Below are 25,737 nucleotides of genomic sequence, written 5' to 3'. Positions count from 1 at the left end.
TTTTATTTCAGAGTTTGCTTCAAATCGTTTCTCATTGAGTCAACAATAGAATTGTTTGTGCTGTTGCAAGACTCGGGTATCCTTCATTTGGCTTCATTGCATTTCAGTATTAATATATTAGATGTGAGCCTAGTGGTACTGTTTGTGATCAGTAATCTGCACATATTATTTTAGAGCCAGGAACAAGTCATTCAAACCATAATTTTAACACTCTTCTACAAATAGCTTTGTAATCTGCTCTTCTAGAACAACTTTCTACAGGTATTCTTTACTCCTTTCAGTTTAGGTGGCAGAGGAGCTTATGCGTCTAAATGTCTCATTTAGGCCCTTTTGTCCGATAGAGGGACCAAAATAGCTCTGCTGTTGCCTTTTAAATGTTTCATGTTTTTATTTTAAAAAAAGAGTAAATCCATATAAACAAACCTATCTTTAAAAGAATACAACATTAAAATGTCAAGCATTCAAAATGGAAAATACTAGAAATAGTTGCCTGTGAAATGTGAATAAAGGTCCCATTCCACACCATCTTTAACTGTCTGTCACACCCCATTTGTTTTCCATGAGCTCTGCCTCAGTAGGGTGGGTACCTGATGTAGTAGTTTCCTTCACTGTGATTGAAGGAGAAAAGCTTTTCCTAAAGCATTTGCCTGGGACATGCGAAGACTGAATTTTTGTCCCTGAATCTGCCACTCACTGGCTGCATGTTTAACAAGATTCCACTTGCATGAAGTGAAAGAATTGATTAAAACTACTGCTTGACTGTTGGGAAGCAAGTGAATACTCTTTTTTTCCACTGAGGTGTGAAATTTGGGCATATTGGTTAATTGATAGCACTTGAATGTTGGGTAGCAGTGGTGCAAGTTCTTTGTTTTCATTCAGGTTAACATGTTCTCTGATCTTTAGCATGATTAACATGTCTAGACTACGTTATGATCCTCTGCCTGATGCTACCTCTTCAGAAAGCAGAGAATGCTGCCACCTATTCTTTAAGTTGGGCAATGCATGGAAAGTGCTGTGCAGTTGTCTTGGTTATTGGACCGTACTGAAGATTCAACACTGGTGTTTATCAGTCAATTCTTAAGAGAGATCTGGTGATGTGTAGCTTGTCATTTACAACAAATGATCAAGGAGAGGAGCACTTGAGCTTGGAGTGATCTTCCTTTCTTTTTCATGTTTGCCAGTGTAAATGGAACTGTTTCGGGTGCTCTTTCAAAGAAGGTTTCACAGTTTGGAGTACTCTTTGCCTGTCTTGGCTAGTGCCCAGACTTCTTTATTGCAAAATTTAGCTCTTCCCTGAGAAGTAAAAACAGAGATTGTTTAGAGGAGGGATTGGAAGAGCAACTGTTGTTAGTACAGTTTGAGTAATTTACGATTAAAGTGCTTTGAGAATATTGGGAAGAGACAGCTGTTTGATACTATGCATAAAAAGATTCTCATAAAAAAGACTCATATATATGTATCTGTGTGTGTATACATATACATATATTTATATATGCTGGCTTATATATGCTCGCTCAAAAAACGTGAGCAATATGTTAGTAACCCTGTAAATGGCGGGGGGGAAAATCAAAAGGTAAGTTATGCTTACCCAGTTTGACCAGTAACAGGTTTAATAAGCTAGGAAGTCCAAGTAACAATGTCTGTAGCTACAGTAGGTTCCAGATAAAAATGGATATATAAAAGAAGCCATTCTTTTGTCTTATACAGCTGGTCTTGGGCGAACTGGCACACTTGTAGCCTGTTATATTATGAAGCATTACCGGATGACAGCTGCTGAAACTATTGCCTGGATTAGAATAAATAGACCTGGTTCAGTGATTGGACTACAGCAACATTTCCTGATGGAGTAAGTAGATTGTCTAGAATAAATAATTTTGAAAATAGATCTAAATGTCTTTTTCGTCTTTTATTGCACTCTTTATCATCCTTGGTTTTAATTTGTTACTTTGTTTGCTTTTTTTTTTCCATATCATCATAGGAAACAGGCAGAACTTTGGACCGAGGGAGATATTTTCCGTGCAAAGTTGAAGGAAAACCATAACATTGCTGTAACAAAAATCCTGTCAGGAGTAGATGATATTTCAATTAATGATGCAAAAAATAGGAGAGCCAGCCGAAAGGACATTGAACTGGTAACTGTCTGAACATAGTGCTGTTGTAAGAGTTGTTACTGCTGTTGAGGATCTCTTAGTTTCTGAACAAACCTGTGGTTACAATATGTTACTGGATTCTTCTTGTATGTTCCCATTCTGTACCAAGAGATTTGGGGACAAAAAAAGTATGGTTAGCAAGTATGAAAGATGAAATGCAGTACACACATAAAGTAAGAGCATCCTCGTTGTGCTTTAGTCTTGTAATTCAGTTGATATTAGAACAGGCGGGGACTCAAGACCTGCCGTCAGAAATGCTTTGATTGAATTTTGGATTCTCTTTATTACATTACCATGTGTGCTTTTGGGGAAGGGATGAAGAGCTTTTCGCTCTTTTTAGTTTCTAAGTAATTGCAGGTTCTGTAATACTTTTTTATGCTGGCTTTTAAAACACTGGTAGTGCTGTTTTCAAAAAGCAAATGGAGGAGGAGAGAAATGCCATAGTTGAGTGAAGATTGTGCTGTACCTAGCAAAGGTTTGGGATGTGTTTCCACTATTTTAAAGGTAGATGATATTCCAATGCATGTAATTCATGACATCGCTTAATAGTTTAAGCTTTAAAAGCAGCAGCTAACGGGAAATGAAATTATATGTATGCAGGTGAAATGCTTTCATTTTATGATGGCAAACTTTCCTCCTGTTGAGATAATTCTGATTTTAAGATTTAAAATAAGGTTAACTCTTTAAGTATATATTTTAATTGTTGGGTTTGGGGTGGGGTGATTGTTTGTTTTTTAACTTTATCCAGTACAGTGATGAAGATGAAACAAACTGTGTAACACAAGGTGATAAACTTCGTGCTCTGAAAAGTAGAAGGCAGGCAAAAGCTACAAACACATCTCCGCTAACGTAAGTCAGTTTCTGCATGTATAAATGCCAGAAATATTTTTACCCTTTTCCTGTGGACTTCTTTTAATCCCTACAAGTTTGTTGGCAAGGCATTTTTCACTCATTTAAAATCAGCATGAGATTCACTGCTTCTCTGAAGGCTTGATGAGTGTTTAGGAGGCAGGAGAGTTTGGTTAAAGAACTGTATTACTCAACTGCTAGTTTTCTGTTTTGTTTTTTGATTCCACTGCTCTGTGCTGTACAAGTTCCCACAGTATTTCTGAATGGTGTAGATTTAGTTTAATTACAAACATTCCCTTGTCCTTCCTATGGTAGTATAAAAATGGAAGAATATCAGTCTGTATGGTAGTGTTTGACTGGCTGGAATAAGTTATGTACTTGTTTTTGAAGTAAGGTCAGCTACTTCAGAAGAATTGAAAGAAAATCTTTAGCTTTGTTTGATTTCCTCTTCTTTGGAGAAGAATCTTCCCTAAATCCTGTGGGCTTTAGGAGAATGACTGGTAGATCTGGAAGGCAGGGAATAGCAGTATTTCACTAAATAAATTCAAAAGGAGTGCAGTTCTATCAGGGAGCTTGGTATGCCGGTCTCTTTCTTTGTTGGGTAAGTAATGCAACACCACCTGTAAAAGAAAGTTCATAGTCACCTTCACATCTGTTGTAGCTTGCAGCAACTGCAGGTAGAATAATTTTCTGGCTGGCCTTACATACGCTACAAGAGAATACAAGACTTGCAAGATATATCTGGGATTTCTTTTGATTGCTGGGTAATGAATGACTCCCGCTGTCAGATTTTAGCAAGTAACACAACTCCAGAATTACAGACCAAAGGCAACCTGGGTTTTATTAAGCTGTCTTTCTATAGTGGATGAGGCTCCAAAGCTCATAGCTAGCTGCTGGCCTTTTTTATTTTATTTTATTTTTAGACCAAACCTTTCTTTTACTGAGTATTACATTGCAGTAGCTATGCTTACAACAGGGGGAAAAAAAACCCACCACCACCAGCAACAAAAGACAGATTCTACAGAAGACATACAGCATTGCCTGACCTTTAGAAAAGCAAGAGGTATGTAGTACATATACACTGAAGGTGCAGGGATATGGGGTGCAGGGATATGGAGCAATGTATGAAGGTTTCTAAAGACATATGAATTCTGTGTTTGTTTTTAAAAGTCTTTTTTGTTCATTCTCATCATTTACACAGGCAGTTGTATGACAAAGAACATATTTGGACCAAAGCCCATATTGAACTGAAATAAACAAAATACACCACCTTAGTTCCTTCCAACAGTACAGTGAAAAGCAGCCAACTTGCACATAGCCTTAGTTTCTACTTCAAAATTCTTTTTCCTAAATGGTACTTTAAGTCACTTAATGCAGTTTGTGAACGACTTAATTTACTGTATGTTCCTCAGAAAAATACTGACTGTAAGATACGGTCTATTCATAGCCATTGTGTTAATATGCAGAAAGTCTATCAACTGTTAAAATTCATGAAACATTCTGCATCACTGCTTTAATTAAAGCAACTAGCTAGTTTGTATTTCTGTAGAATTAAAATAAATAAACTAGAGCTTATAGTAGTCTTCCAGAGTATGCATTGTGTCTAGAAGAAAAATTCTCTGGATTATATTTTCACGGGGAGTTTAAACTGCCCTCCTCTTCTTCTCCCAAAATATTTGTGTAGTTCGCAGCTTGTACTGAAATAATTTGGTGAAAAATGTATAACTTTTCACACTCTTTGAGTTATTATTCCTAAAACAAAATACCACTAGATATATTAGCTGCCTTACTTGAGTTAGGAATCTTCCCTACCTGAATAGCTGTCAGTCTCTTTTCCTTTTAGTTCAGACTCTTTAAAAAAAAAAAAAAAAAAAAAGGACTCATGCTGTGAAAATTATGAATTTTATCTAGTGAAACAGAAAAACAGAAACAGATTTCTAAGCTGGTGAGAGCTAGAGGCATTACTCTGTTTAAGTCACAAGGGATTTGTGTTAAACATTTGTTAATGTTTACTGAAGTTGGCTGTATAAATTCTCTGTCTTGATGAATGGATGCTTTCTATATATATGTTCTAATTAGCAATATGCTGCACCTTTGGCAAAGGGATTACTGAATTATTTTTTGCTATTTTGAATACAGGAAGGTAATATAGCCTCGCCATCTGGAAGTTTTGCATAAATTGTTTGTTTGTTCTTAGAAAAACCAATCTGGCTCTGATTTAATGTTTTAGTATTAAAACACAAGATAGTGAAGTAGAATCTGTGAACACAGGCTGATCAAACTGCATTCTTAAATACGAGATGGCAACAAGTGGTCAGAGATACGCTGCTCTAGAGTGCATTTATTTTCGAAGGAGCGGTATAGACTTACTTTAGAAGACTTCAGTGAGGATGTCAGAAAAGTTGCTTTATGTTGATTCCAGTAACACACAGATAGAATATTTGACAAGTTGTGGTTGCATGGACCTGTTACAGCCACAGGAAATGAGAAAATGCTTGGCAAAGATTATAGAGCAATACGCTTTTAAAGAACTTAAAACAAGCTAAAATGCACCAGTAGCTTTTGCTTTTGAATTTTTGTTCATCTTTTCCTCCCCCTCCAACCCCTTTTTTAGATGGCTCCTAGCTATGCTGGTGTCTACACTGTGTAGCATTGTCATCTGGTGGATTGTATGTGGCTCCCTTCTTCCCAGCCTGCTATTCTGTCTAGATGGTTTAAGAACATAGTAACCATCAGGACCCCCTGAGAGAGAGCCACTGTGTAAGTGTCCCATTCCATTTCTCTACAATAGCTCACGCTTTCTGTCTAGTATGTCTCATAAATGCATGCTGTCATATCATGTTTCTGACCGGCTTTGTTGCAAGAGTAAATTTCACTCTCTCGCACTTTTGGCTTTTTGTATATATGATTTGGAATAACAGTGATTTTTATGGCTGGCTTGCAATACAAAAGGTGCAGAGCATTTATAATTAGGATACTTCATAATTTTGAAGCCTTTCTTTTCTGTTTGCTCTTGCAAATAATCAGTTATATTTGTAAAAAGGAAAGAATAGTGTTTTAAAATTGATCTTGTCCTTGCATATTGCAAATGAAGAAGTTAAATCCAGTCTTACTTCAAAATTCATTAACTTGCAAAGGTGCTTAGTTTCCAAAAGGATGGTTTTACCCATGTGATAAACCAGGAATTAGAACTTCTCAGAAATGTCAGTAGGTCTTTGGTTTTTGCTAAGATATTATATTATTATGCCATAAGAGGCATTAAAGCATGACAAATGTGTTTTTTGGTTTGGGTTTTTTTTTCCCTATCGTAATGGAAGACAATGCAGGTTGGTCAAAGCACACATAATACTTCTTCACCTAGGCAATCTGGCTTCATCTTCTTTTGTTCTTAATTGTTTTTCATAGGGTTTATGAGATTAGTTTAATCCCTTCTTTCTTTTACTTAGATTCAGGAGCTGATTAAATCATTACAAACGTATTAGTTCCTTGAGTACCATTTCCACTTTTTCTTCCCCCTTGCTTTTGGCAGTGGCTGCACAGATTGCTGTGCCTAGCCTCCACTTAAGAAGTGTTATGTTTTCATCAAATGGTGACTTTCATCTTTTGGCCAAATAAAACTTCAGCAGTACACAAAACTGCCTGGCAAACCAAACTCTCCTTTCTCTTTCTCTTTGCTGCCCTACCTCTGTGGTGTTTTAGGGTTTTTTGTTTGTTTGTTTTCTCTTTCTTCTAGATTGCTAACAAGCAAAATGATTACTGTGGGAGCATGCTTGAAATGTCAGTGCTCTCAGATGGAAAAAGAAATTGGTCAGAAAGTGTTTTACATCAGAGTGATAAGTAAGAAAAGGCCTTCTCCCTGCTAGAACTTTAAAGCTAAGAATTCCTGTCTTTCTCTTCGGCCTTGCAACTTTTTATTGTCCACACCTCTAAAAAGTATAGAACTATTCCTCTAAAGTAAATGATGTAATAACCAAAAATGAGAATTGGGGAACTTGTGGGCAATTTAATTATCCTGTTAACTTTAGCTGAGATCATCTAGTTCTTTTGGGGGTTTCTTCGTTTGTTTGTTTGTTTTTGTTTTGTGTTTTTTTAGGAAAAAAGAAAGACTTAAAGATCGGTTGGGTTCTTTTCTCATAGGTACCTAGCTTTTTGACAAAGAACATATTTAGACAAGAGGCTTGTTTCCCAAGTTTCACACTGAATTTAGCAGTAGCTTTTGTCTCAATATATTATAGAATTCAAACATCAGATTTCTAAATACAGACTAAAGAACAAAACTTAAAACACTGTTCAAAAAATGAAACAATCTTTCCTTTCCAAAAATCAGTTTGTTTTCCTGAACTGTAAGATGAATTTCACTGAACTGTCTTCCTTCCTTTCAACATTTCTGTGTTCTATCTAAAAACTCCCTTGGTAGAAGGAAAGAAAAAAAGACTGTTTGGTGTTGCTAAATTCATCGTAATATAAGCAATTGGGATACTGGTGCTGCCGCCTTATATCCAGGACTGATTATCATACAGTGTAAAAACTTTTTATATGCATTTATTTCCCTCCAGAGCATATTATCTTGTTGGCTTTCCAGGTTTTTAGTGTTTGTGGGTTTTGTCTTGGGTTGTGGTGTTAGGATTTTTGTGTCACGTCCCTCTTATTCACCCCCACCCCTCCCCGAGTTAATTGATGAAACAAACTTGTGAAACTGTTTAGTAGTTCCTCTGACCTGAACACTGTTCCAGTTAAGCAGGTTTTGATGTGTTTGAAGACCAGTATATTGGATTGAATAAGAAAGGAGTGTATGAATCAGTATGGTGTCTGGGGAATGCGTTAGGTTCAGAACTACTAAGTGATGCTTCTATTACAGATTAACTGGAAATGAAAAATTCTTGGGATACTGGATTACCTATTTTAGTAGTGTACATATTATGGTATCTTGTAGCATGCATTCAGGAGATTTTCTGCATTTTTTTGTTTGTTTTTTGTTTGTTTTAATCATATCTCATTAAGATAGGGTATCCAATATGCAGAAAGGTTTTCTTTCTACTGGCATTTCTGGTTGTTCAGTTGAACAACATGACATGTTATTTTACTTGCACAATTACAAAGCAGTAAGGTACGTGTCCTAAGGATCTCATCCTTCTCTAATATAATGTGGGATTTGGAGAATGATAAGATTTTAGGAAAATTTCCTCTACTGTGGCCTCATCTTATGTTCATCACAGAACCTAGCCACTGCTATAAAGTGAGGCTACTAGTCTAATTGTGTGTTAGATGAAAATTCCATATATTAAGCCTTGTTTCTTCGCTTAATTTACCTTATAAATGTGTGGAATAACATTCTTTAAAGGCTCTGGTGGCACTGTAGCTGCTCCTAAGCTAACATTGTTAGGCCAGAGGGCAGCTCTGGGTGTTTAGTTGTGATGCTGCATCAGACACAGGTATAAATGGGAACTTGTCTGTCTTCCCTGAGGTGCTACAAGCCTTGCAAGGATGGAATTTTAGTATGATTTAAACGTCCCTATTTGATCATTCAGCAAAGTGGTCATGTTTTGTTAACAGGGATTTCAGTTAGTCTTTACTCTTGGGGTAGCTGTGTGGTGTTTTATATCACTTACAAGTAAAAATGCCAGGACAACTAAAGAGCAAGTGACATTAAAGGTTCTGCCGTGCTCAAAGCTGACTCTTAGCTGACCTGTAAACCAGCTCCTTCTCTCCCTACACTTTGGTTAATACAGCAGTGCTAAGAGGAGGATGTTGTGGCTGGAACAGTGGAATTGTATATGGTGACTGTTTTTATTAGTCACCTTCCCATTTAGAACTTTTTTTAATTTCTTCATTTGCTCTGAACACAAAATAAAACGACCTTTATTTGAATCTCTGTATTATGTCAACAAGTGTTTTTGCAAGAGGATATCAAACACTCTGTAATATTTTAGTTCATATTAGATGGCTATGGGGGATTAAGCCCTGTGAACTTGACATCCTTTCTGCACTTCTAGTGTATGGGAAGAATGCACACCTGTAAGAGAAACGATTAGATCAAGCTCCAATAATATTTGCTTTGTTTTTTATATAKATATATATATATATATATATATATAAAATTTAGTATATAATTTTATATATACATTTAGTTTTCGAAATCAATTTTATATATTTAAATTTATATATAAATATTCACTAAATTTTTATTTATTTTTTAAAACATGTAACCTTGGAAAGTGTAAAAGCCAAGAAGAATCAAGACTTTATGAAGACAAATTATTTTGATTTGGATCTGGTGTTTGCTATGTTTGAAAATGCTGCTGATTTCCAGGACAAATATGTAGCTTAATTTCTGTATATTTCTCCATGTAGTGAGTGTAAAATAGAAGGATTGTAAAGTGTGACAAATTTCCTGTACCTTGCCTTATTGAGTCAGATATTGCAAAAATTCTACAGCTTTCTCTGTAGTGAAGCAGTATTAGAGGAATGGGAGTCACAAGAAAAGAGATTGCTTGTGCCTCTTAGCACATATTTAGTGTTAAATTTAAGGAGAAAATATGTTTCTTCCATATTTCTGTTTCCACAAGCAGTAATAAACCAGCATGTGACATGATTTGGTTATATGCATATTTCAATGACTAAATATGACAGGGTTAGCAGGCTTTGTATCCTTACATTCAGTCCTCAAAGTTGCTGGTGGCACAGATAAAAGATACAACACCAGGCTCTTTCGCTGTTGGTATTATTTCCAAAGCTTAATTCAAAATGCAAGAGCCCGGAATCTGTTCATGTTGTATGACAATCATGCCAGTGAAAAGTGAATTGTTAATATTAAAACTTGTTAGAATTGCTTCATAACAGCAATAGAAGATATAAAGTGAACTTCAATGTTTTCAACTATTTTGCTGGTTACCATAGATTTTTGTTAGAAGAACCTATGTTGTCTATTGAAGCATTCTACAATTTTGAAGGTATCTGTTATTTGGTTTTCAGCTTCACAAATAGCTGACTAAGTTAAATACGTTTATGTTCCTCCAATTTTGTCTGTGTTGTGTTTACAGTAAAACTAACCTTGCCTTATAGTAGTCCTTGCAACAGCAGTCTTATATGATCTTGGAGGAAGAGAAGATTGTTTAGTTTGGACTTCTTACAGATTAAGTTGCAAGATTTTGCAAGTCTGAAATATTAAGAGATTTGTTCAAATAGAAGTTTAAAATACTTCAGCTTTGTGGTTCTGTAGTCACCTGTTTCCTGAACAATCTAAAAGTAGGTGGTAAGCAAGGTTACTGATCAGCTTTACTGATGCAGAATGGAGGAATACAGTACAGAATGGATTTTAAATGAAATTGTGTTACATCAGACACATTTGAGGATTCTTTCTGTCACTAGTTCTAGTATCAGACCCATATAAAACAGTGATAGCTTAGGGTTTTTTGTTTTGGGGGATTTTTTTGATTCTGCTTTCAGTAATTGCCTTTTGAAAGGGGAATCTGTTTTGAAAATACTGACTTTCTTTTTTCCTCCTTGTATGCCAGTCCACCTCCTTGCTCTGAAATTCCACATTATGTTCATATCTAGAATTCTTTGAAAACAGTCTTTTTCAGAGTATTGAGCAACCAAACTAAAGTTCATATAACTTAATGAAGGCTTTGATTTTCAATCTAATACAATCTGCTGACACAGATGGACTCAGTGAAGCTGCTGAAAATTAGAGTGCTAATAACTCTGCATGAGGAAAAAGAATGAATTTCTAAATTACATGAATGTCTTAAATGATGAATATGTTTATAGTTAGAAGCTTACACAGATAGAATGACTAGAGAATAGACCTATAAGATGTTGCAGTAAATAGATATCTGTGGACACCATTGACCTGTCATCACTTTTATCTCCTTAGTTTGATAATTTTACTACAAGTATATAAGAATACAAAAGATGTTATCTCCATACAAATCAGTTGGCTAGTGGCTAAAAACATTGATTTATTTGCATTTCACAATCTCTAGTTCTTTCATTAGTCATGCTGACACTAGGATCGGTTTGTCCACCTTTTTAGGAAATAATCAATACATCACTCTAGAGAAGCTGTTGAGCACAGCCGGGGTGTGAAGCTGGGTTTTAAGTGTGGTGTGATCATTCTCTGTTAGAGCAAAATGCTCTATGTTGGCGCATTCAATGTTTTTCCCAGCTTACTGTATTTCAAGGGAATCTTTCATGGTTGATAGTGGGACATTTAGACCCTGGTCCTCAGGAACTGAATTACTTTTTTTTTGTATTTTGTTTTTTAAATTCCTTTTTAGGTCAGTCTGGAAAATAACATTTGTTTTTGTTGCATCCTTCAGATTTGCTCTTTTTTTCCTTTTGTTACAATATCCTTAAAATATGCGTTTTATATGTTTTTTTTGTCTTCCAGACACCTAAAAGAAAATCCCAGCCTATTATTTAATCTGTTTTTTGAAAGGGGAAAAAAATTATAATAAAACAACTTGCATTAACTTAATTTTTACAAGGGCATTATAAAGAGAAGGCTACATGCTTCAGGCAGAACAGTTTGCTTTTTGGAATGATTAGTGGAAAGCCACATGATACTTGTTAGCTATGCTGCGACTGTGATATCCTCTTTTCACTGGTTTTCTAGAAATTTTCAGGTTTTGTAATCTTTCTTTTTTCCTACTCTTTTCAGAGTAATTCTACAGTCCAGTGTTCAGAAAACTAAAACCTCTGAACCTAGCATTTCTGACTGTACAGACATTACTAAAAGAACTACCAGGTCTGCTGCAAGAACAAACAGTTTAAAAAGGTGAGAGTTACCCTCTTTAAAGATCCAGACACCATTCTCTAGATAAATACTTTGAGTGGGTGTATCCATTGCTGCAAGGGGCTTTTGCCCCAGTTCAACACGTTCTCCTAGTAAGGAGAAGCAAGTGACACTCATCTGTTTTATGTCATGTACTAGGAATATCTGGAGCTTTAAATCTCATGTCATTTTTTTATGTTGCTGAGTCTTTCAACTTTCAGAATTTTATATGGTGATTTCTAATGTTAGTAAGAATTACTGAAGGGTGAGGAATTCAGATAATGCAAAGCTATACTTTACCAAATTCCTGCCTGGAATAAGAGGATGAAAAGTGGCTCACAGTATTGAATAAAGTATTAATACTTTAAATCAAAACCAAGAGGAATTAGATGGACTACTGAAATGCAGGAGATAGAACAGTCTGGCTGTGGATATTGGAAAGGTGAAGTGTATAAGATGTGAATGTATATATTGGTATGAGATTTTGCAGTGAAAGAGCAGTTAGAAATCTAAACTAAACCTGTGTTGTAAAGCTTAAGGAAATTTAAAACTGGATGGATTTGTGCATGACTGAAAGTGCTTTTTGGCCAGGAAGCATATAGCCATGCTGCAAGCGTATTGCTTCTGCAGATGCTGGTGGGTGGCTGTGTGTGCGCACACATGCGCCTCTAAAGCTCTCTTACCCTGCAGGTCAGATCTCCCAGGCATTACCAAAGAAGAGCCTGAGGGTCTAGCTTTAATCTTTGTTTGCAGTCCTAGATTAGAAGAATAAAAACGCCATTATTTCCTTCCTGGTGTTGTCTTGCTTTCATGTGTGCAGACATCAGTATGCTACAGAAAAGCTATACTAAACTGGCAAATGCCAGTTAAGCAGATTTAAGCCCTACTTTAAATGAAATGGTGTAAATTTCTGAGCAATTTCCAGTGGTTACAAATGACAAGAATTTGTCTTGTGCTTATAGTGAAAATCTTTCAAACAGGTCTGTCAGGTGCTGAAGAGAAACTTCTTTTTGCTGAGGAGGCTAAAAGGTGGCAAATATGCTCCCCCCCCCCCCCCCCCCCCCTAGCTTTTCTTTCCTCTGTCCTTATCTTATTTTGAAGATAACAGGAGTTAGGAAAAGTCCTCTCTACTGGGCAGTGGAAACACTGTATTTAATAGCAGCCTGTAGGGATATGCTAGTCAAAGAATTTTCAAAAGCAGCTATATAAGTTACCTCTTGATTCATATAACAATATGTAAAAAAAAACCTCTTTTTCCTGAAATACATGTTTTACTAGAACCTTGAGTATTTATGAGCATTTTCTTGATCTGTCTCCTTTTCGCATTGTTTTTACCATGTCAGTTTTTGGCCCAGACTGACTGCTGTGATTCTGGCTGCTCTTCTTTTTCTTCATGCCTCTCCCAGTTTTAAGCTCCTTGCAACTCTTGGTAGCTGTATACATGCACATGTGTCATTGAACAGACATGGTCAGTTCCTGGAAAATGCATTTTGGAGTGGATGTTTGTGTTGTGAAAGATGAGAATACCTATTCTTAGGAGGAAACAACATCCCTGTAATTAATTTCATGGAAGATTTCAAATACTTTAAAAGAAATCCTTCAGGTGTATTGCCACATTTATGACTGAGGACCAGGGATCGTGTTTTGAATGATCTCAAGCTTCATAAAGTATGTGATATTTTAATGTATTTTCTAAAACTTCTATCCCAAATTTCGTTTCATATACTGTTTCTTTTTCCGACTTTTGAGATAAAACAATTATTTCAGTCAATTTATGCTTGGTCCTGTCAGCAAGGTTGTCTTAAATAGTTATGTCACAGTCCTAGAGTTTTTAATATCTTCTCATCTGAGAGGACTAATTGGTTGCAGGTGCTTGTTAAGAGTGTTTGAGCATGACTGTACAGTTTCATGGACTTAATAATGCAGTGCCTTCCTATTATCCTATTGGTGTTCTTTTTTTTTCCCTGTGGTATTTGACAAAACCTCACTCCATTTTTTTTTAAGCCTAGCTTTTTCTCTCTCTTTTTCTCTGAGGTTTATTCAAATTTCCTGATGTGTATTCACTTTGTGTAACCTTATAGTGTTCAAACTGATTTATTCCCATTCAAATGTAGTGCAAGGTAGAAGAGAATACCTATATTTATTGTTAGAAAGTTGAGATCTTGCCCTAACTCAATGTCTCTCTCTCCTCAGGACCCTATTGCCTTCTCCAAACTTCTGACATTACCATCTACCCTCATTCTTTTACTTTTTGTCTGATGTGTTCCAGTGGAATCATCTTTCAGTATTTTTACATGAATCATCTCATTTGTTGATGCTGTAGCTCCTTTTAGTCATGTCTTACTGTAGCTAAATTACATTTGTGATCCTTCCTAGTGCAATATAATCCAGAGTTCATTTGCCATTTCATCCCCCAGACAGAATGTATCCAGAATGAATCTTATCTCCAGCCAAAACAGCTTTTTACAGCTAAAATACTCTTCTGGTTTTGCAAAGGGATCTTGGGGAGTTTCAATCCCATTCATAATGTTCACTGCATTTCCTTTACAGAACATATCTAGATGTCAGCTGCCATCTGAGAAGGATAGCACCAGTGAACATAATACATAATGTCTTGCGACTGAAACAGTACTATCATTGAACTGCAGAAAGTCACATTACTAGAGCATTCTCCATAATCTTTTTCTGTGGATGCCCTTTATCTAAATCTTGTTTCTCCAGTTAAGATGTGTGCCTTGTAAATACGCTACTTACTGATAAGTCAGAGTTTGTAATTTGACAATATACATGTACCAGATCACTCTAAGAACAAATGTATTACTTCCTCTCCTTTTTTTCCTCTTCATGTTCTTGCTATTTAACCACTTGTAGTAGATAAAACAATGTGTTATCTCAGCTGGAAAGTGAATAGGATGGAAGTAGAATCCCCAAATCTTCGCCCTTAGCATAAACAAGCATTGTCCAGTTCAATCACAAAACACTTGGAAGATTGGTATAGCATCCTCCTTCCTACAGCTGGATCAGGAGAGAGACATAGCAAACCCACATCTGTGCTGGAAAGGGAAACCTGTGTGTCCCAGACAACAGGGTGTTCCCTTTCCCATAGATACCCAGCAAATCTCCAAACCAACTGAATCACAATACGACACAAATGAAAGTCTTTCTTTTGTTATTGCACACTACAAAATTAGGATTGTGTCTGTAACAAGTAACTGATTAGAAATGGGACTTCCGTGATGGGATTTTGGTAGGTAGTGGTACTCAGTGGAATGGAGGTTAGGTTTTTACAGAAAAAGAAGAATCGGTTGTTACTCTGGGAGAAAGAGGAAAAATGTATGAAAACTGTATTGTGTAGCTTCCTTTACTTCTTTTAGCTAGAGAGGTATATCAGAAAAACTAACAAAGAGGAATACACCTTGATAATCTATGCTTTTGCATTGCTGGGAATTGTAAAGCAGCCTTCTGCTCCCTTGTTTAACTGAAAAGTGCCTGCAGCATTTCAGAGCTTTGTCTATGTGTAATCTAAATCCAGCTTTAAAAAAATTAATATTTCTTTACTATTCTTTCTACTTTTCCTACAGTCTGATACCTCAGAGGGAGAGAAGGAAAAGGAATGCTTTACAGCAAATGCGCTTAATGAAATTATGGTACTTTGAATCCTCTGTTGCTTTTCTGTATGAAACTGAACCTTTTCTCGTATTGTCTGTAATCAGACCAATCTGTGCTTTCTTTACAACTGATAACTGCTTTGTTCTTGAATGCAGTGAAGTTTGTATTCTGTTTCTTTCTTTGAAGTATTGTTGGCTTATTTTACATTGCCAGAAATGTTTGCTTGAAATACTGACTTTTGAGAATATATTTAACTTTTTTCCTCAAATATATGTTTTATCATTTCAGCAGCCAATCCGTCCCAAGGACTAGAACAGTATTGCGTTAAATTTCAAATAAGCAACCAGTGTTGAAGAGAATATTCAGGAATGAAAGGGATATCACTAGAAAGGACTTAATGCAATTCAAAAAAGAAGATGCTCCATTTTTCAGCAAAGATTAAACAGAAAATCTTGTCTGATTTGTAGAATAAAATGAACTGTCAACAGGCTTAATAGACAGCTTCCTAATGTGCTAAACACTTCCTCAAACAAAACCAACAAAATCTAACTGTGTAAATTTAGACTCAGGTGTAAGTACCTAAGCTCTCTATTATAAAGAGGGCTTGCTCATACATATGATGCATGTTTATAAATTGTGATGGCAATCACTTAGTTGCTGACCACCAGAAGTGAAAAGAAGGTGGGAGCTTTTAAAATATTTAAATCTGTGTTGTCCATTCAGATTGGGCTTGAACGGAGGTCTCCAATAGAGAGTGAAACTCAACTGCAAAGTTTTTATTCTTATAGTGTGGGTACTCTCCTGTATTAATTGGCTGTCCTATTTTATTTTGTATGAAGCTTTTTTATGAAGCTGTCATGTTGAGTATATAAAGTAATTATCATCTACCAAAGAGCGCTTTATTTTCAAGAGTTGTTTGTTTTCTTTTTTAAACTAAACTAAAAGCAATTAACTTGTTTTTAGTAGTAATAGGGTTTTAGTTGTTTACAACCAATGGCTGTTTTAACTAGTTGTAATTGCTTTAAATCTGGTATGATTGTAAAGGGGGGGGGGACAGTTTACCGTTTAAAGCAGTGCTATCATATTGAAATGTCATTACTATTTCCTTTCCTATTTACAAGTGTTTTTGCTGAAACTCTTTACTATACCTAAAAGGTAAGAATTTTTCCCAGGTTTTATTGGTACATTTGATAACATTGGATGTCACTGTTAGCTTCCTTTGAGACGCTAATGAGTGCAATGCACAAAAAAGGGAAAATAAGATTGCAGGACCACTGAAACTGGTAGTGGAACTCAGGGGCAGGTATAGTCCATCATGTTAAAATGAACTAACTATTTCAAAACAAGTTTTTAACATCTGATTAACACTTCAAAAACTACAGCTTACCTCTGTTAAAAAGCAATGTAGTTTTTAGAGCAATCATCTGTTGAGACTTAAATTTTCTCCTGCTCTGAGACTCCTTCAAACACTGGCAGCATTTTTTCCCTACCCTTTTTCACCTTGTGAAAGCTGCAGGCTTACTCTTCAACAATGAATCCTTGTCTGCCAACTTTAAGTTTATATCTGCATATCCCTCAGACTAGATCTGTTACCACATACCCTTAAGTAGAATACACTTATCTAATAATTTGGTGATAGTCATATTAGAGAGGAGTAGAAATGGAGAGATCTGAAATGTTTTAGCAATAGACTACTATCTTAGTTTTTAAAGATAGATATAAACAACTTCTTCAAGGGGGGAGATTTTCTTTCTATGAATGTAAGCAGGCAAGTTCAGTGACTAGTTCCAATATACATATATATTGGCATTCAAAAACCACCAGCCTGCTAATAGGAATCTTAATTTCTTAAAAAAATATGAGAACCACACACTGGCTTTAATACACCTCTTTGATTAGGCAAAACATCATGAGTTGGAAGGTGAACAGGGTGTGGAATACATGCAAGGTTACAGGTAGGATCTTTGAATTTGGATTCTCTTTAATTTTGCAAATATGAATACAAAGAAAACACAAAAGACTTACTTATATGATGTGAAAAAATAAAGAACCAGGGAGACTTGGAACCAAAATACTTCCTGTTTTCCTCTTAGTATTTACAAGAAGCACCTAAAAGAAAGGGACAGAATTCACCCTGCTATTGGATTAAAGCTTCTTGGTGTTTTTTTTTTTTTAATGAGCCATTTGTCCCAAAAGCTGATCTGTAGGTGACCATAATAGTAGGTATGTTGTGTAAAAGTAAATCTATGTAGTTGTTGTTAAAAATTCTTATCTTGGAAATTGTCAGTGAACTTGCTGACAAGTCTTAATAGGCAGAAGGAAAGGATAAAACCAGTAAGGTGGGAGGATGAGAGTCAAAACAAGAAAGATTTAGTAAGATTTATAGCCTTTGGCTTGCCCTTCCTCTGCTGCTGCTTTGATATGTAGAATTTCTGCTAACTGAGAGCAAGCGATTTATAATACTGTGATACTTGCAAATATTGGATACAGAAGTAACAAATATCATATTTGGATCAAATGAGTTAAAAAATAGTATCTCCAATAAGTATGCTTTTCTTGTTCTGAAACTAAGTCTGAGTATCTGTATTTTTACCTGCAAATAATCAGGTTATTCCACACCCCTTCCACATACCTATCCAAAAAGTGAACATTGGGAGGAAAAAAGGAAAAACCAACAGCACATTTTAAGTAACCAGCAGAACCATTAGCACTTCCAGGTTTATCAGAACATCAGAAATAAATTTGCATTAAGAAATGCATAAGAAACACTAACTACAGTAGCAACTGTAGCTAAACCAAAACTGCATGTTTGCAAAACTGCATGAATGTGTTCCAGGCTACCATTTCCACCACTGTCCGTCTTACCAGAAACACATGAACATCAACTGGCATTTTGCATTTGAATTCTCCAAACAGCCTTATATGGAAAACTAACCCATTACCTTATAGTGTCCCACCTAATGGTATTGCCTAATTTGCACTTTTGAGTTAATACTTTGCCTTGCATTTTTATTACACTGCACCAAAGCTGTCTTAGTACAATTATAAAGAGTGGGCATGGGTGAGGAAGTCCTTTGCTTCTAGGTCTGTCTTGAGTTGTGAAATACTGTGTGCCAAAGGGAATGTGTGTTAGCAGCTGCTTTGGAGGTATAGCATGGAGTTGCTGAAGGAAGTAAGTTATTTCTGCTGTCATCAGTTAGTAGTTTTGGTTAACCTTTTAATTCCTCCTCCTCTGTTCAAATTTGTAGGAGAGACAGATTCTCCCTTGTTCTCTTACTCTAAAGTATGTGACATATTCAAATGGTATAGTATCTTGGGTCAAATAACTGCTGGATTCCATCACAGCATCAGTAACTTGCACAGAAGTTAAGCCCAGACCTTGTCCTTTTGCCCCAGTTAGATAATAGAGGAAGTGCTGCTGTTTTAAAAACAAAAATTAAGATTTGTAGACTCATGCATTAAATGGAAAAAAAGGAGTGATATCACTGGTTTGTTGCACTGCAGTTTTTATATTAATGGTTTGCAGACTGTTTGTCTTGTATAAACTCATGTACAGACTATCAAGTTCTAAAATTTGACTGATCAGTACTGTTCATCTTGATTATTTTTAAATTGTATATTTCTAATCATATTTTTTTAACTTGGATTGAGTGACAGAATGGGAGTTTATTTTGCTGAAGGTATTTTTAAGATAAAGCTTCGTATTATCTTGTATTATTAAGTAGTTCAATATGCATTTGTGTCTCAGTTGAAAATACTGCATATTGTATCTGGTTTTATACCAAATATTGAATAGTAAGAATTGTAAACATGAATTGTGTAAAATTAAAGATAATAATCAAAAACTTTTTTTCTCACTTTTATTTCCAGCATTCTAAAAAACCCAGAACAGAAGACATAATATTTGTATAAGTAACTTCTCTGACACTTCAACTCATAACATACGTTCTGTTTAAAAAAAAAAAAAAAAACTCACCTGCCTGAGAATCTTTAATTAAAGCACAAATCCTTAACAGATACACCTTTTCCAATTTCAAAAATTATGGGGATACTATTAACCAGTAAAATAAACAAAATAATAAACCAAGAGAAACTCGCACACCATAGGTCCAGCTAGAACAATGCCTTCTTCCTCTGCAATAGTGTAGTAGTCATTTTTGGAAACTAGTGAGTTGTTAAATGCTACATACTGATACTTACCATGAAAGTAAAAAAATTCTCAGAAGTGAGAATCTCCTTTTAGGAACACTCTTTTTGCATAAGAAGAAATGATGTTGGTCCATTTTAATCCATTAATTTTTTTTAATACTTTCAGAAAAATATATTACCATTTATAGTCACCCTTACCTTGCACACATTAAAAAAGGCAGAATGTGCATCTCTCAAGCAGAGCCTGTTTCACAAACAAGTAAACTTTCTCTGCACTTGCTCCAGGAAGTGAGAGATGTTCATTTATGCTTGAAGAATCTCTTTATGCTTTCACTGGTATGCAATAACCCTTTTTAGACTTGCACAAATGTGTAAACTGTCTTTTCCTGGCAAACTAGTTGCCTGCTGAAAGACTTTGCCTGGGAAAACATCAGCACACACATCTATCTAGAACAAAACACAGTTAAACTGTGATCGGAGATTTCAGCAGTACTGGCAACAAGGAAGAAAAAAAACCAACACAGAACAAAAACCAAAATAAACCCACAACCTAAAAACCACTACTGAGGAAGACACCTGAACAGTGGCCCAGGTCAAAACCATTGACATTATAGCACTACAAGGATAATGTTTGCAGTCAGTTCCAGAATTGATTAAACTTTTATTTGGCTTTATTTAGCCACTTTAGTGTTACAGTTTCTACATAGCCCACGTAGGAGCAGAGAAAGAATACTGTAGCAGAAGTGTTGTGATGCCTTTAGAAACATTTAAACCTGGGCTTAAAGAATGTAGTTTCTCTTAAGCCTAAGTGATTGAGAGTTTGTTGATGGAGAAGTTGTTTTTTTCCTCCAGCTTTTGCAGGGGGAAAAAGAGGAAATTGTTTCCTTAAACACAATTTGTGGCCTGGTTCAGCCCCCCCACCCCCCTCATATTACCTGTGCAGACCACACTGGCAGGACAGAGGTCTTCCTGGCTCCTAAGACCACTTGAAACCTGAGTCAAAACTGTGCTGCCCACATAGTCCCAGCTTTTTGTCATTCAGGTATCCCCACCCCCTACCCCTCCATCTTCATACACACACACACACACGTGCCCATATACACACAGACAGACACATGTCGTGTTAACACCTCTGCATCCCAGCTCTTCCAGTTACTGCAGGCCCTGTGGTCAGCCCCAGACTCCTTGTGCTCTAACCGGACAGAGGAAGCTGGTCCTGCAGCTAGAAGACTACCCTTGGCAGTGGCTATTATTAACATGGAAAAAAAACACAAAGTAGCCTTTTAAAAGTGAACATTGCCAATGGCAGGAAGATATCCACTAGGCAGATGCTGTAGCATACCCCTTCTCACCACAGTGGGCTTACGCTTACCTCTGTCAGTGCATGGATGCCACCCTCCGAGAAGAGGGTGGGCATCCCCCTGGTTTCCTTCTCTGTAGGAGAGTTCAGCCTCCTCCTTACCCCACCCTCCACAAAGAGGCAACTTCCCACTGGCCCCACCTGAGTTTCTGCCCAAGTTTGGGTTCTGCCATAACCAGATTCATCTCTCACTATTCTTCCCAAACTTTCATGCTTCTAGGGCTAAATATTTACTCAGTACCCACCACAGGTAGGAGGACTCTCTCCTTTTACCTTCACAGGTCCAGAAACTTCTGGAGAATCTCCTGCTCAGTTCCCTCTGCCAGAAAATCCCAACAGCTCTGCTGTCCCCATGCAGCAGCTTTCAACACAGGCCGCTGGCTGTGCGCAGGCCTGTTCCAGCGAGAAACTCCAGGTGGGGGCAGAAGCACAGCACTGCCAGGACAGAGGCACCGGCCAGGCAGCCCTGGCCGCTTCCTTCCCACCGCTGCCTGTGGCCAGAGCTGCTTCTGGCAGGGCTGCGCCTCACGCACCTGAAGAAACACCAAAACCCCACAATGGATTTTTCACATTTTGTATGTTAAGAGTCTACATTAACTACTAGCAAACAGCCATGCTCCTCAACCCCCACACTTCTTTTTTTTTTTGAAACGCACAGTCCACACATAATTGCACCAGCTCCTATTCTGTCAGATACAATTGCTCCATCAAGTGACACCAAAGTGGCAGCAAACATGCCCCATTTTTGTGCCCCCAAACTGAGCAGAAAATGAAAGCTTCCCAGTGTTGTATGGCTGGAAACATTTCCAGTGCCAGAACACACCCTTCACATACCCCATTCAATACCAGTAACACCAGTTACTAGTAACAGTTCTTCACCAGCCTCCATTTGCTGCATGTGAAGAAAGGGTTACTGAGATAGCAATGGAAATCAGTAGTCACTTTTTCTTCAAAGTCAAGTTTTTTACCCATCCCTTCCACTTTCACACCAACTTTTTTTTTTTTGTAAGTAAATTACTGTTTAATGGTTGTTTTTTTTTTATTTCCTTATTAGAGGAATTCCCTCCCCCACTGATGAGGCATTTTCCATCCAAAGCTCTTTTTCACTCAAAGGGAAGCTTCACTGAAAAGGCTGCTAGCTTTTACCTTTCCTCCCATAGCTGGGGCTTCCAAGTCCCCGAGCCTTCTCTAAAGCCAAGAAAAATCCAAGGTCCTGACAGTAATGCCATATACTCTGAAATACCAACACCTCTGAAAACAGCATTCAATCCATAAATATTAAAAAAACAAAAACAAACAAAAAAAAACTTGCATTAACAAGCTCAGAACTCTTGGATTACATTAAAAAAAAAATCCCTTTTTCCTTGCTAAAAGAGACCAAAGTAAATCTATACCTTGTTTCTGCTATTTTTATCTTTCAGCAAGGCTCTGAAACTCTTAATATCTTTCATTTAAGTGATGATAACTACTGTACACATCTAGGCAGAGGAGCTACCTTTGCCAACAGCAGACAGCAGCTTATTGTTTCCTGTTACTAGCTAAAACTAAAACATTGCAGAGACAAGAAAATGGAGAATATGGATATTTACACTGGTTACTCAAGCAGGGAGAGCAAAAACATTATTTAAACCATTCAGGGCTAGTTTGCCTCAAACATAGTGCGGCCAAGTGTGTGATGCTCTGAAGGCTCAACCGTCTGCAATATTTGTTGCATCACATCTTCAGAAAGGCATTTGCTTGCAGACAAATAAACCCCAGCTGAAGATTTAATACATTTCAAATCAAATTTTAAATAATAGAGCCTAAACATAGCAGTTGTTACTTCTTCCGAAGACTGAAACTTTCCCCCCAACACACAACCCCCCMCACACACACAACCACCCCCCCACTAGCTTATTCAGTAACTTGCCCAGTACACATTACTGAAAGAGAAAAGCTCTAATTTCATGTTTGTTATTCAGTGACTGAAAGGTACTTTTTCTAAAAAGATGACTATGTTTCAAATTCAATTGTTGGTCCAGTGACAGCGAGTCAATGTTATATTGTTTTCAACACTATATAAAGTTTATATGAGTGTAAATGTATACAAGTGTGTCTATATGTGCACGTCTCCCTGTGAAAATTCAAGTGGAAAAAAGTATGAATGGCTTCAGCACTACATCTTAATGACATAAGCATTCGAGGGCTAAGGATTTTGTTCTTTTAAGCCCAAAGGCTGTGCCTAACCCCTAGCACCGTATTCACATATAAAAAGTGTAACAGCTGAAAGATCACCTCCCAAGGGCTGCTTCAGTGGTTCTGACAGCTTAATATCCCTATTTATCACCTAATTTTTTCTCCCAGGGCATTTTGCTGCTGAGTCTTTTTATCTTCATACATTAAACACAGATAGTCCTCCTCTACTTTCCTTGAAAGGCAGTCTCATAGGAATCTACTCTTGCCAAGTCCTATGCCATGATACTACGTATGTTTCAGCTACACCACATAATGCCATTTATAGCTGAGAGTGTTGGTATGATATCTAAGAAACAATCCTTTCTGTATAAGCTCAGAGTAACTTATATTAGTCTAAAACATGAAACTGAAATGCAGTAGTTTTTCCAAGATGACTAGAGTAACTAACAGCAGAATACCTTGTAGTAGTGCTTTAAAGAGTAGCATGATTGAGATCTGCAGCACTATTCATTCTTTAAGAGGTAGGCCACATTTTACAAGCTTTTGCAAATATATTTACACACACTACCATTTGGTTTACATGAGGGAAGGTAAAGCTAAACGAGGAGTCACTGGCAGTAGCAGACACGTGCAGAACAGATACAGCTATTTTGGTATCTAAACCTCAATGTTCTGTCATATCYAAGGTTTAATAAGGTCTTCATTTCTCAGGGCTAGGCAAAGTAATAAGTTCACTGCTACCACTTAACAATTAATTTCTTCTCTATATTTAGATAACAACAACTAGGGAAACTCTCAAAGCATACTCAAGTCTGACTGGGAAAAAAAAAGTCATGCCTATCTGTTCTAAGACACACTTGATTTAATGAATAGTAACAAACCATCCTAAACCTCATTCCCACCAAGTTTTTTTTTTCACCTCCCCAGATTAAACAGAAAGTCTTAAAACCAGCCCACTTTTTCTTTTCTTAAGCAGGAGTTTTTAAACAATCTGCTGACTAAATTGCCTATTTTACAAATACACTTTGACAACTGCTTTAAAGCACTCCCCATAGAACCCACTTGTCATTGTTTTAAAAAACAGATCAACATTAGAGCAGTAAACAGCAACTCTGCAGCAGCAGGTACAAATTTGGAACATACAGATGATCCTTTCACACCTTCGCAGAGAATGGTCAGAACTGGATCAACTGCAAGCTTCAGACTTTCAGTAGAAAAACGAGGGTTTGCTTTTAAGTACTTCATTACTTTCCTTGGCAAAAAGAAAAGTTAGTAAGATAAGAGGCAACTAGAAAAGATACACCTTGAAAACTTGATGGAAAGTAAAAGTGAGTCCTCCAAAGAAGCTCTCCAGGCACTCAAATGAGGACGGAAAAGAAAAAAAGGAGAAAAAAAAAAAGAAGAAAGTCAGACTTGTTCTTCCCTATCTCTTGGGAATAGGGGGACATGGAGGGGAAGAACAAGCAAAAAATTCCAAGAGCTCCATAGGCAGGATCACTTATATTTCATAATCATGAAAATTGCCCTTTTGGGAAGAAACACTCAGACACCTATTAGAAGAGCAACAGCAGATAAATCGTAAATTGCAATGATTTCAAGTAGTAACTTGCTCCTACAAGGTAAAACAGTCCTTTACATTATTTCATCCAGCTCAGTAGTTCAAGAAACAGCAGCATTGGTTCCCATAATTGCTTTTGCACATTCTTTCTACTGTAGTTTTTCAGATTATCACTATGCCATTAGAATGAGCTCTTTTTGGAATTTAAAATCTCATGTTACAGCAAACTGTCATATAGTGCAATTCAACAATACGAGAAGGGCCATTTGGGCAAACAAAGTCTGGGCAAACACTGTATGGATCATATTAAAAAAACAAAGAAACAAACAAGAAAAAACAGTGGTTTTCCTAGGATTATATCCTAAATGCATGAAGCCTTACCACTGAGATAAGAGTTACTCTGAATTTCTAAACACTTGTCACTCTTATTAGAGCTTACTCCAAAGCAAAGTAACAGGTTTCCCCCCCACCCCAAGTCTCATCTGCCATTTGCTCTCAAAGGAGATTATTTAGAAATGGTATAAAACAAAGTGAGGCAAAGAAGAGGAAAAGAGAAAAGTCTATATTCATCCTGCTTTCCCAGTAAACTGACAGAGTCCAAGTTGAGCAGGAATTTGAAGACTCCTTTGTGGCTGATAGCCATTTCCAGTATGTCCAGTGTAGTTCTCCTCTCATTTCTTTCCCTCATCATTTCTGGTACAATTCGCTCGTTTCTCTCAGATTCCTGAGAATGACTCTGAATACTCCTTTTGACAGAGAAAGACTTAGGGTATCTGACTCAGGTTAAGAAATCATGTTAAAGCTGCAAGGAAAGGACCATCCCATTTCATCCTCAGTGTTACACAAACTTCTTGATAAGGCAAGAGACATTTTAGCATGTAGTTGCTCCTGCTAAAAATAGAAAGCTTCCTTAACAGTTCGGTTCTGTCTTTATATCAAAATTATTATTTTACTTCACCTTCAACATCTTCAAAGCAGTTGCAGATTACAGCTTGTTACTGAAGCAAGGCTTGTTATAGTCAGCTATCAGTTAAAAGTGCCTGTGCTGTCTTAAAACTAAGATCACTCCTATCTAGAGAGATGATCACTGTTTTGGGTGAGTAACATTTGC

General features: G+C 36.8%; 1 protein-coding gene across 8 annotated transcripts in view; it reads left to right on the top strand.

Moving 5' to 3' along the window:
* Positions 1 to 19,346, top strand: part of CDC14B (cell division cycle 14B) — a 39,207-nt gene extending 19,861 nt beyond the window's left edge. Inside the window, exons 10-15 of one of the 8 annotated variants that reach the window (XM_026088501.1) lie at positions 1,708 to 1,846; positions 1,979 to 2,132; positions 2,899 to 2,999; positions 11,662 to 11,778; positions 15,357 to 15,422; positions 15,673 to 19,226. In XM_026088501.1, coding sequence (XP_025944286.1) covers positions 1,708 to 1,846; positions 1,979 to 2,132; positions 2,899 to 2,999; positions 11,662 to 11,778; positions 15,357 to 15,422; positions 15,673 to 15,712 — 617 coding nt within the window. In that variant the 3' untranslated portion in view covers positions 15,713 to 19,226. Of the gene's footprint in view, positions 1 to 1,707; positions 1,847 to 1,978; positions 2,133 to 2,898; positions 3,000 to 5,613; positions 5,760 to 11,661; positions 11,779 to 15,356; positions 15,423 to 15,672; positions 19,227 to 19,254 lie in introns of those variants that run through there. The other 7 variants (XM_026088503.1, XM_026088504.1, XM_026088506.1 and 4 more) reach the window with 7 other exon arrangements.
* Positions 19,347 to 25,737: the final 6,391 nt, after the last annotated feature.

Source organism: Apteryx rowi, unplaced genomic scaffold (assembly GCF_003343035.1).
Source record: "Apteryx rowi isolate R43461 unplaced genomic scaffold, aptRow1 scaffold_77, whole genome shotgun sequence".
Classification (NCBI taxonomy): domain Eukaryota; kingdom Metazoa; phylum Chordata; class Aves; order Apterygiformes; family Apterygidae; genus Apteryx; species Apteryx rowi.
Note: the sequence above shows the minus strand (reverse complement) of the source record. Positions and strands in the feature narration are given on the sequence as shown.